The sequence below is a fragment of the Biomphalaria glabrata genome, chromosome 7 (assembly GCF_947242115.1).
Source record: "Biomphalaria glabrata chromosome 7, xgBioGlab47.1, whole genome shotgun sequence".
In the NCBI taxonomy this organism is placed as follows: Eukaryota; Metazoa; Mollusca; class Gastropoda; family Planorbidae; genus Biomphalaria; species Biomphalaria glabrata.
This window is the reverse complement of record NC_074717.1, coordinates 32029437-32042453: the sequence shown is the minus strand read 5'-3', so window position 1 is coordinate 32042453 and position 13017 is coordinate 32029437. Positions and strand designations below refer to the sequence as shown.

The 13017-nt window shown below is 35.6% G+C and overlaps 1 protein-coding gene across 10 annotated transcripts in view; it reads left to right on the top strand.

Moving 5' to 3' along the window:
• Positions 1-11113, top strand: part of LOC106074906 (uncharacterized) — a 57518-nt gene extending 46405 nt beyond the window's left edge. For all 10 annotated transcript variants that reach the window (XM_056035049.1, XM_056035052.1, XM_056035054.1 and 7 more), the window contains 3 exons: positions 3704-3875; positions 6229-6371; positions 7858-11113. In XM_056035049.1, the coding sequence (XP_055891024.1) occupies positions 3704-3875; positions 6229-6371; positions 7858-8023 (481 nt within the window). In that variant the 3' untranslated portion in view covers positions 8024-11113. The remainder of the gene's footprint in view (positions 1-3703; positions 3876-6228; positions 6372-7857) is intronic.
• The last annotated feature ends 1904 nt before the right edge of the window (positions 11114-13017 follow it).

Sequence of the window (13017 nt, the reverse complement as noted above, 5' to 3'; positions counted from 1 at the left end):
CAAACTGGTTGACCGCTAGATGGATATCATGTTTAGTGTGAGCAAGTAAGGCGTAGAGAAACTGTGTTATGACCATTTCCTTTGTTTTGGTACAGGAGAGGTAGACACTGAAGCATGAACACATGGTAATAATTCACCAGCAAAATAATAATAATAATAAGGCTTGTCTTAGAGTCCGAAAATTAATGAGGATTGCAGCTGTGACCTGCATATCTTGCCACATCCAGGGCAAGCATAACCATTGTCCGCGGTGCTCGATTAAGATTTTCTTTTAGCGTCTGCGTCTGTCCTCGGCAGCAAATTTTCTTTTGGTCTCAAATGTGTATCCGCGGCCTTTGTATAGAGGGAATTCTTTAAGTCCGACAGTTACGCTGGACAGAGCAGTATCCTGTATGGGAGACGAATCTCAGACGAACGCATGCCAAAGGCAGTCTTTTTTGGTGAGCTAAAAAGTGGTCGACGTAACACCGAAACCCTTAAAAGACCAGCTTATGGCGCAATCTTTACTTAGCTGACATAGAAGAGAGCACATGGTTGCATGCGGCCTCAGAACGAGACAGATGGAGGTCACCAGCAAAATAAACAACAATGTAAAAGATATCTACACCGCTCTACGCAATTAAAGAGTAAACAACTTATTAAGCACTTAAAACACAATAACTAATCATATATCGGCACATTTAATTTCATTACTTTTCTTTCATAGTTCTATAATAAATCAATCTACAGTTAGATGGTGCGCAAATGTTTAATTAGGTCTATTGATCCTTTAAAACTCGTTCTTGTTTGCAAAGAAATATTTTAGACACTGCGATAAGCATAGTGACGTAAGCAGCATTTTTCCCGTTTACGTCATGGAAAATTTTCATTCATAAAACATTGCAGCCAAAATTAATTTTTCGATAATGAGGCATTTTCAAACCGATATAACGGTCGACCTCGAGTTTTCCCGATGTGGCCAATGAGTTGAGAATTTTTTTCTCACTATTATGCACATACCTTGAAATTTTAAAGAAAATCGTTAGAGCCGTTTTCGAAATAAAATTTATATATATATATATATACATATAAATATATATACATACATACATACATACATACAAGAATTGCTCGCTTAAGAGTATAGGATGTACGGAAAGTGATACAGTACTGTAAGGGAAGTAACTCTATTATTCTTTACAAACATAATATTCGTAATGAAGAGTTAGCTTAGTCTCGGGTTATGGGCATTAAACAAAGATATTCTATGGAGCTGTTCTAAATATAAACTTCATTACGTTATCCGTCTATTGAATAGATCATGGTCCTGGATAAAATTATATGACGTTATAAAAGATAAATAGAGGCGTAGTGGCTTTAATAATCACACAGTTAATCCTCTTGGGAGGTGCGGTGGCTGAGCGGTAAGGTGCTTGGCTTCCAAACTGGGGGTTCCGGGTTCGAATCCTGGTGAAGGCAGGGATTTTAAATTTCAGGATACCAGGTCCATCCAGCTCTAATGGATATCTGACATTAGCTGGAGAAAAGTAAGGGTAGTTAGTCGTTTTCCTGGCCACATGATACCCTCGTTAACCATGGGCCACAGAAACAGAGGGCATTTATATCAACTTTACTAATATAAAAGATAAAAGGCTAGCAGAAATAAAGTAATTAGATTTAAACTCAGAGCAAGGTTGAGAATAAACAATGGAAGATGCAAAGGAGCGTTCAATAGGCAAGCAAATAAATGTTCGTGGTAAAAAAAAAAACATCAAGAAAAATGTCGCGTGACCCATTTTAAAACATAACTTTTCCGTAGTGACCTTTAAAAGCACGTGACAATGGCGCCACAGTCAGTATCATTTTTGTGCTCGTCACGTGAGTTTGAAATTAAGAAATAAACTCTCGTTAAATAGTTTAGAGTATGAATGTTTACTCGAATAGGGGAAGCAAGCTATCCTTAAGAGAGTCCTAAAGAATATAATGGACGCTCGAAGGTTAATTGCCATTAGATATTCCAACGTAGGTACCAACTTTTATATAAGTTATAGTGTAATTACACAAAAAAATAAAACTTACGACCTCAATAGTAATGCCACGATATTCAAAATCGTGTTTTTCTCAATAATAAACAAATGTTTTATTTACATCTTTTCTTATAAGACGAATTTACATTTCGAAAATAGTAATACTACAGAGTAGTTGAACATTGATAAAATATAGATTTGTGCCCATCAATTATTGGTACTTCAATATCAATTCGCTATTTCATTCAATGAATCTGATACTGTTTAATAAATATCAATTCGCTATTTCATTCAATGAATCTGATACTGTTTAATAAATATCAATTCGCTATTTCATTCAATGAATCTGATACTGTTTAATAAATATCAATTCGCTATTTCATTCAATGAATCTGATACTGTTTAATAAATATCAATTCGCTATTTCATTCAATGAATCTGATACTGTTTAATAAATATCAATTCGCTATTTCATTCAATGAATCTGATACTGTTTAATAAATATCAATTCGCTATTTCATTCAATGAATCTGATACTGTTTAATAAATATCAATTCGCTATTTCATTCAATGAATCTGATACTGTTTAATAAATATCAATTCGCTATTTCATTCAATGAATCTGATACTGTTTAATAAATATCAATTCGCTATTTCATTCAATGAATCTGATACTGTTTAATAAATATCAATTCGCTATTTCATTCAATGAATCTGATACTGTTTAATAAATATCAATTCGCTATTTCATTCAATGAATCTGATACTGTTTAATAAATATCAATTCGCTATTTCATTCAATGAATCTGATACTGTTTAATAAATAGATTTTCTGGCATTCCGAGTAGAGAAGTGATAAACTATTTTATTCCTAAACGTTTGGCTGTAGGTAAAGAACGATACACTACGTTGGAATGGGAAACAAACTTGTGCTGTTGAATTTTTTGCAATCCACACATTTTTTGGTTACATTCAAGACCTCTGTTTTTCATGGGCCTGCGCCTTTGCTGCTAAGACTCTGGCTAAGAATAAATGTTTACATTGTCCTCCTATCTATAACTTTAAATTAATGACATTAACTCTTTGTTTTTATTCGTGCATCATCACATTCTGATTTAAAAAGAAAACACTCCTTCTGTTTGATCATTTATGTGGCTCTCTGATTGAGTGGTTTGCACTTCGGAGTGTTATCCCAATAGTCCCGAGCTCTAGCCCTGCCCACTTTAACTCTTTCTCTCCTAATTTACGATACCATCGTTGATTTGACCCCATTAAATCAAATAATTTTTTGGTTTTATATACGTGTATTAGTGTTATTGAAAAAGAGCATTCATTCTCCTATAATTCTATACCAAAAGTAATGTCTTCTGATTACAAACAAAAATGTTATTAAAGTTTAATCATAACACGGTAGAGTGTACAAATGCGAAAAATGAACAATTCTGTCAGAACATGGAAAATAATCCCGGAGAGAAAGAGTTAATTGCATCTCCCGTGCTGTAGGAGCTCCGCACTAAGATGTAATTGTTATGTAATAATCTTTATTTCTGAAGAAAAGTCTGCAACTTATGAAGGAAACAAAATCACACGTACACGTACACACACACACATACACACGCTCCTGACACACACGCATTTAATTATCAATAGATCACACAATATTTCAAGAAATTTGTGTACTTTGGTTTTTGTTCCAGCATGCAAGTCAAAGACCATCGACGGGGCGACAACGTTCACTTCCGGAAACTGGGTATTGGCGCCAAAGACAATGCTGAATTTAAACCCAGACTCGATGGCTACACGAAACCAGAAGATCATTGGAATGTCAGGTCTCTGGGCTCTATCATGAAAATGCTTGGACACACAGCCGTAAGTTGTTTTTGTCTAACCGTTTGGTCGCTTCTCTCCATGGATAAAACAAAAGTAAATAAAATAGAGAAGAAGAAAGATTAGTTCAAGCAGCTGGTGTAGAATTGGTTTACCAAGATTTACTTTCGAATGTCCCTTTTCCTGGTACGCATAAGTAGAACCTTTCAGTTATTGAAGTGTAATGACAGTGAAACTATATACACTAGTGTCTTCACCAGTGTTATCCTCGGGTTCTGCTGTAAATATATAAACATCCCCTAAAAAAAAAGAACACACAACCTTATTCTCAAATAATATCACAGTCAACTGCCTTCTGTAATCTCCAACACACTTCCGGTCTTTTCTCACTCATTCCAAAACAGTAAACAGTTCCCCTTTCAGACCATATGGTGTAAAGGACCATATGATGTAATGGACCATATGATGTAAAGGTCATCTGTTTTTGTGGCCTACGGTTAGCGAGGGTGTCATGTGGCCAGCACAACGAGCACCTGCCTTTTTTAGACCCAACTAATGTCAGGTACATTAGAGCTGGGTGGACTCAGAGGCGCCTAAAGAAATAAAAAATTCCAGTCTTCACCAGGATTCGAACCCGTTTGGAAGCCAAGCGCTTTACCGCTCAGCAACCGCGCCTCCACTCATAAACTAACTTATACAAGGAAAATTAGATTACACATACACAACATACTTTCATCCGCGACATTTAGAGTCTAATATTCAACTATTATATTTCAAGTTATTTGCTGTTTCTGTAGTAAAGCGAGCCTGTTTGATTTTATATTGCAGCTTTTGCAGCAAAACTCACTGTTTGACCTATACAATTTTAAAAGGATAATTTCTCGTAAGACCATGAAGCGATTCTTTATGAATGAAATGACGTTAAAAGGAAAGAAAACCTTTTTATTTTATAGCTCTGACGTCTCACGGCTTACTGCACGCGACTAAAATCTTTCTTTGTAAACTTCTTTGTAAACATGAGTGCGTTTAAGTACATCATTAGACCTTCGTAAATATTTGCGCACCATATTCTTAAGGCTTTCATAGCTCTGCAGCTATATGACTCTACTTGTACGAAACGTGATCAATGTACACAAACACGTAGACGTGTCACTAGCTGGAACTGAACATTGTGTTTCTCCTCTTGACCCTCTGCAACACACACACACACACACACACGTAGACGTGTCACTAGCTGGAACTGGACGTTGTGTTTCTCCTCTTGACCCTCTGCAACACACACACACACACACAAACACGTAGACGTGTCACTAACTGGAACTGGACGTTGTGTTTCTCCTCTTGACCCTCTGCAACACACACACACACACAGACACACACACACACACGTAGACGTGTCACTAGCTGGAACTGGACGTTGTGTTTCTCCACTTGACCCTCTGCAACACACACACACACACACACACGTAGCAGCGGTACCAAAAGAAAGATTGCATTTTATCTTAATACAAACCAGGAGCAAGCTGCAATCTACTGAAATCACATTTGAGGCAAAAGAGGCTATAAAGTGTCAGACAAATGAAAATGACGAATATCTTAGGCCTATAACAGACTAAAGATTTTGACTCCTGGCAAGTTCTAATCTTAATGACGCCGAGGAAGCTCTGTACCGCTTGACTCTACCACTTTCTTTGCTTTGGACTGACCTGTGACCCGCCGGTTCGATATTTGACCTATATAATTTCTATATTCTTATGCTCCTCCCCAATCCCCCGAAGTAAACCCAATTCTGGCACCACTAATATATACCGCCACCAATTTCGTGCCAGAGTTACAACGTTAAACGTCTAAGCTTAGCTGTTTGTAAAGTTGCACGGGCACTGGAGAGGCTCTTTCAAAACCGTGTTGTAACATTTTCACACATAAGCTGCTATGTGAAATGACTCATGTTAGTAACGGTTTGCGAAATTGAACATGCAATTAAGACTTTCTTTCACAATCACTGTGCAATAATGTTCCATAGGGTTGTTATTGCCGGAAGTGATAATGGACATAAGCACTCCACTACTTATAAAGTGTTTCCCTTGACAGGCGTCTGAAATAGTCTTTGACCATCAGTCCAACTCCTGGCTTTCACATGTGGCCAGATATTGGGCGGAGCTGTTATCACGAGAAAAAAAATGGCACCTAAACCATTAAGCTGTATACCTGATACTGAAAGAAAAAAATCAGTATATTTATTGATAGAATTTTCAAAATTCATTTATTTAAATTTAAACTGAGTTTGTCTTTCTAATTAATATATTCTTTTATCTTTTAATTAAAAATTAATTGAAATACTTTATCCGTTGGATAAAATAATAATTTTTTTTTTCAATTTCTTTGTTTGGATTAGACATCAATCAGTCTACTCAAGTTGGACATTGAAGGTAATGAATGGTCAGTCTTGACCAACCTTTTGGATGAAGGAATACTCGAGAAGTTGCCACAGGTTCTAATTGAGTGGCATATCTTCAATGACAGTCCTCCGCACGAGATGTAAGTACTGCTAAATAGGTATATAAGGGGAAATAATTATGTACAACAATGTTTGTCCTCATCAACCATTATACCTTACTTCCCTTGCGATACAACAGTAATCACTTTCTCATAAAGGTTTTCCGAGCTATATATCCCGCTCAAGTGTAAACGTGATTATTGTATTTGGGAAAGATAAACAAATTATTTTATTTCTTAAATATCAACCCATACCTAAGGTCTTAGGCCAAAACGTGCGCCAAATCATGGAGTCGCCTCTTACTCATCTCTCGCACTCACTAGCAAACATATATGGCCGGCCCTAAGCCGATTTGACCTACTGCTCCAATAGGGACCGCGCCTGACAGGGCCCAGCAATTTTACATTAAGCATATCACTATCAGTTTTGGCTCTTCTCACAGGTTATTAAAGATAAAGGACTTACATGGTTGACATATTTATTGTAGGCTTATTGACTTAGACGATTTGATTCCATTTACAGAATGGGAGACTACACACACACAAAAGTGGTGGAAGAAGTCTCTTTTTTAAAAAAAAAGACGTCAGTCAAGAATTGAGTGTATAAAACATCTTAATTTCCGATTCTGGTGTCGCGGGCCACATAAAGGAAATGTACAAAAACGAAATGAAATTGACCTGCAACTATTTGATTAGAAACTTGTCTTATCTTATCTTATATAATACAGACCTTGCTTCAAAAAAGATGATTACGTCCTACGCGTCATGCATTTAGTCATGCATATTAACCAATGACTTAAATTCTGCCAAGTCACTGGTTTTCCTGGTTAGCTCATGCAACCCATTCCATGCTCAAATAGCACTAGGGAAGAAGGAGTATTTGTACAAATTTGTCCTAGCATATGGGACGAGGAATGTGCCTTTATCTTTGTATCTTTCAGAGTATTTTTATAAAATTTTGTTTTTGTATTTGAAGATTATAATAATAATAATAATAATAATAATAATAATCTTTATTATCCGTAAGGAAATTTGTCTTACAATTTGTGCATTACACCAAACAAAAAACATTATAACTATAATGGTTCAGTACTTGTGGATCTAGTACTTACATTACATGGGAGCAACAGTGTAGCTAGCCTTACCAACGATTCATATTCTTGTCTCTTTTTGGTAAATATCTTCCAATCTCTAGACGTATTTTAACGATCTTTTTATTGAAATGACGTCCAATTTGTTTTATAATTGCGTTTCTTTTTTTTTTAACAGTCACACTTTAACTCAAATATATTGGCTTATTATCATGTTCTGCCAAAAAGTAAAGGTCCTTTTTATATATATATTTATAAATCTACATTAAGAGTCCAATCTCATAAACGCACAAATGTTTGTCATGGTACCAATAAATCGCAGAAACATTGAAACTAGATCACCTAATCTTCTGTATTGTTGTGCTCTTAATCAAAATCGAGTTCAATCAAATTAATCGAGTAAACATTTTTGTTTGTACTTCGATTCCTTCCAACAGGTACCCGAAGATGAGTGAAGATTATATTCGGTTTCAATCACTAGGATTCCGAAAATTCTGGATGCGCAATGAAGGCCGAAACCACTGGATTCCAAAGATGGTAACTCAAGCAGAAGTGGCCTACATCAATAGTAAATATATCAGAACGCAGTCATCCCTAAGGTGACACGTGACACACGGCCTGGTTTAATGAGTCCATCTGGTAACATTGAGAGACAGTTACTGCATTTATTGTATTCCTGAGCAGACAGGGAACTTGGCACGGAACATTCAGAGCAAAGTGTCTGTTACCTATGGAATGCAAGGGCTATATATATATATATATATATATATATATATATATACATTGCCATTGCTTATTGATGTTTACACTAACAGTTAAAAACAGTAATCTGTCTTTTGTTTCCACTTTGTATGGCTAAGATCCCGTTTACGTTCTTTAAGCAATAAAATCAATAAGATAAAAAGAAGAGAAAGCACTATGAAAAAATATGGTGGCGATATAATGGAAATTAAAGAAAAATCTAAGAAAATGAAGTAGCGTAAAATTTCGAAATAGACTAAGTTTAAGTAAATGTTATCAACGCCACGTTCATTGTTGGCAATTAAAGAATAAAATTAGTTTGTGGCAAGAGAAATAACATAAACATTAAGGTGTTACGAATGGACACTAATTAGTATATTGTTTAGAAAAGAAAAAATACTTAGTATATCAATACTTCCGTTTTATGAACAGCAAATAAAGCAACAAAGCTATTTATAGATGTACCTTCATATACTGACGTCTCCACGTGTATCTAAGTCTTAGAACATTGAACTGGTTGTTAGCAACAAATAATAGGCTGTCTGGGATCATAAATGGGTTGTCTACAGAAAAAAGATTGTCATAGATAGTGAAAGTATTGTCCAATAGAAATGAGATTTGTTGTCTGAAATAATTGTTGGCTTGCACGAAGTTGTATGGGATTGTCTAAAATAGTGAAAAGACTGTCTGAAATAGTGGAAAAGACTGTCTGAAATAGTGGAAAAGACTGTCTGAAATAGTGGAAAAGAATGTCTGAAATAGTGGAAAAGACTGTCTGAAATAGTGGAAAAGAATGTATGAAATAGTGGAAAAGACTGTCTGAAATAGTGAAAAGACTGTCTGAAATAGTGGAAAGACTGTCTGAAATAGTGGAAAAGAATGTCTGAAATAGTGAAAAGACTGTCTGAAATAGTGGAAAAGACTGTCTGAAATAGTGGAAAAGACTGTCTGAAATAGTTGAAAAGACTATCTGAAATAGTGAAAAGACTGTCTGAAATAGTGGAAAAGACTGTCTGAAATAGTGAAAAGACTGTCTGAAATAGTGGAAAAGACTGTCTGAAATAGTGAAAAGACTGTCTGAAATAGTGGAAAAGACTGTCTGAAATAGTGGAAAAGACTGTCTGAAATAGTGGAAAAGACTGCCTGAAATAGTGGAAAGACTGTCTGAAATAGTGAAAAGACTGTCTGAAATAGTGAAAAGACTGTCTGAAATAGTGGAAAGACTGTCTGAAATAATGAAAAGACTGTCTGAAATAGTGGAAAAGACTGTCTGAAATAGTGGAAAAGACTGTCTGAAATAGTGGAAAAGACTGTCTGAAATAGTGGAAAAGACTGTCTGAAATAGTGGAAAAGACTGTCTGAAATAGTGGAAAAGACTGTCTGAAATAGTGAAAAGACTGTCTGAAATAGTGGAAAAGACTGTCTGAAATAGTGGAAAAGACTGTCTGAAATAGTTGAAAAGACTATCTGAAATAGTGAAAAGACTGTCTGAAATAGTGGAAAAGACTGTCTGAAATAGTGGAAAAGACTGTCTGAAATAGTGAAAAGACTGTCTGAAATAGTGGAAAAGACTGTCTGAAATAGTGAAAAGACTGTCTGAAATAGTGGAAAAGACTGTCTGAAATAGTGGAAAAGACTGTCTGAAATAGTGGAAAAGACTGCCTGAAATAGTGGAAAGACTGTCTGAAATAGTGAAAAGACTGTCTGAAATAGTGGAAAGACTGTCTGAAATAATGAAAAGACTGTCTGAAATAGTGGAAAAGACTGTCTGAAATAGTGGAAAAGACTGTCTGAAATAGTGGAAAAGACTGTCTGAAATAGTGGAAAAGACTGTCTGAAATAGTGGAAAAGACTGTCTGAAATAGTGGAAAAGACTGTCTGAAATAGTGGAAAAGACTGTCTGAAATAGTGGAAAAGACTGTCTGAAATAGTGGAAAAGACTGTCTGAAATAGTGGAAAAGACTGTCTGAAATAGTGGAAAAGACTGTCTGAAATAGTGGAAAAGACTGTCTGAAATAGTGGAAAAGACTGTCTGAAATAGTGGAAAAGACTGTCTTGAAATAAAAGTTTATTTCATTTGTTAGAATCTGTTGTTAAAAGTTCAAACCACATAGAAATACAGTTGTAGAACGGAAGATAAAGTAAAATGTAAACAAAAAATCGACTCCACCAGACATTGAGACTTCCTTTGTTTTTATTGCCATGTAAATAGTCGTATTTCAATTGTTTTATTGATCTTTGATTTTGTAAAGTCTAATTGTTTACTAGTACTTGCTAGAGTTTAGTCGGATTGTTTGGACTTGATAGAGTTTAGCAATTATTTGCTTGGACTAGTTGATTCAACTGTCGTAAGGCATATCATTCGGTTAACATTTAAAAAAAACACTTTCAAACCCTTACCTAAAGCATCAGAAGAGAACTATCGCAATGTTATTGTAGGTAAAAAAAAATATTTCAAAATTGATCTTTTCGATTGTATTTAGAAACTAGTATCTTTCGGCTAATTTCTCACGCGTGACAGGTCAAAGTTGAACGTTGTTTCTCAAAACCACTGATAAGTCATTACCAGAATGAAGCACTGAGAATAACAGATCAATCCTTGCAAAAATTTGTTAGAAATGAATAAAAAAAATTGACAATAATACCAAGAATTACATTTCTAAATAAAAGATTGTTTCCTTTTCTTGACCTGTGTGACGTCATAGTATGAGCCTTAAAAAAAAAATAAAGAAAAAAAATTGTAATAAGACGACATAAAGATAACACAACTTTTTTCTTCAAGTTATTGTCTCCCTTGACTTAACACTTTGTAAGTTAACATACTGTTGTTACAGTTTTGTATATATATGTGTGTGTGTGTGTATGCATGCATAGTCAAAGTATAGAACGCATAGGTTTAATGTTTTTAAACACATTGTAATATAACCAATACATTATTTTTGTAGTATTCAATGAATGTTTTATATTATTGTTATAAATGATCTCATATCAACATATCTTGTAATATTATTTTGTCTTAAAGCGTTTCGATGAAAATTACATGAATGTCCAATAAAGTTTTACGTGAATTTTTCACTCGCTAGACGAATTTTTTTCTCTTCTGTTTGAAATAAAAAAATTCTTTTTATCTTGTTGACAACTAAAAATATAAAAGTAGAATAGAAATGTCTTCAAGTCCGAAGATAAGGGTGAGTGCCATATAATATGATATGACCACAGTTTAGACCTGCATAGTTTGCTTCTCCTGGCGCAGACCAAGCCGTTGTCCGCATGAAGTCTACTTAGAAATGGCTTTTCTTTGTCTGTGCCTGTCTTCGGCATGTGCAGAAGACTATGTATATTATTAGATTCCCAAATAGCACTAGTCGTAATCTTTAGCTTATGTGCCGATAGAAACCTTAGAAGCAAGTTTTCCAGGTCCATTTCCTGGACAGTTGAAGGGGAAAACACTTCAATGCAGTTTATAGGACAACATCTATCAACAAATCTTTGACTGTGTAAAGACAGAGCTAGATCTAGAAGAATCTAATTTTTCAACTCGCTTCTTTAGATAGATCAAGTGAGATGACATGAGATGTAAATTCAGTGTGAATACAATTGACCAGCTAGCTAAAAACATTGAAGATTAAAAAAAAATATGCGTGCAATTTGTGACCTAGATTTGTGTTAGGTGTTAATTCTTTTTTAAATAGTAGACTATGATTTAGGGCCGGCCCTAACAAGAGCGAAACGGATTGCGCTTGGCCATGTGTGGGTAGGAATTACCATAACGTCGTCAAGCTTAAGATTTTGTAATAGAGAATACATGAGTTAGTGTGACGAGATGTTTTCATTGTTATTGTTGGCTCGTTTGTTAAGGTCTAGGGATAATTAATTTATTTATCCCGCTCACATAAACAATCTATTTTAACAGGCACACCGCAACTAACAGTAAGAACAGACTAGTATATTAAATTTATAAATTAAAATGATTTAATGAATAAAAGTTTACAAAAGATAACATGGAAACAAAATATATCCGAGAAATAAAATGGATGCATTAAAGTATAACATAATTACTCATCAGAGATTGCCAATTAATGAGTGAATGAGAGAGTGTACCAATGTCTTGGCTACTTATATTCTCAGCTGCTAGCCCGCTGAGTCGTTGGACTGGCACTCAGAAGGACGAGTCATTCTGCTGTCTTAGGACGTCGACTCGGGATGTCCTCTATGCTGTAGACAAGCTGGCGCTTGGGTTAGGACGCTGCCTGTTTGGCATTAGAGAGGGTTGGTGCTGCAGACTAAGTTTGTAGTAGTTATTGCAGAATGATCTCTCAGCTGTAGTGTTTAGCTCGTAGATGGCCGGTTTATTCACACCAGTTTATTTTCTTTAGCGATGACTGCTTTAAGCAGTCGGCAGTGGGCAGTAGCTATTGGGCAGTGGACAACTAGGGCCGGATACTGGGCAGATGATACTGGACAGTAGGCACTGTGGACACTGGCAATAGTCTATAGCCATTGAAGGTAGGCAATGCCTTTTTACTGACAGGTATATAATTGGGGGAAGGGTATCTAGTGTTAGCTCCGTTCACAGCTTTGCGTGGAGATCTAGCAGATGTAGGCAACTGCGGGTCTACGCTGATAATGCGTTACCAGCAAGCAGTCACAGCAAGCAGTCACAGCAACCAGGCTGGGGATATGATAGACGATTAGGAACCTCATATGCCTTGCATTGGTATCAATCCCAATGAAATCTTTTAAAGCATGCATAACTCAATGATAAACAAAATGCAAGGGAGTTAACACCAATGAATGTGTTATCATACAATGTAGAATGATACTAGTCAAGATTCATCCATTGAATATGATTACGT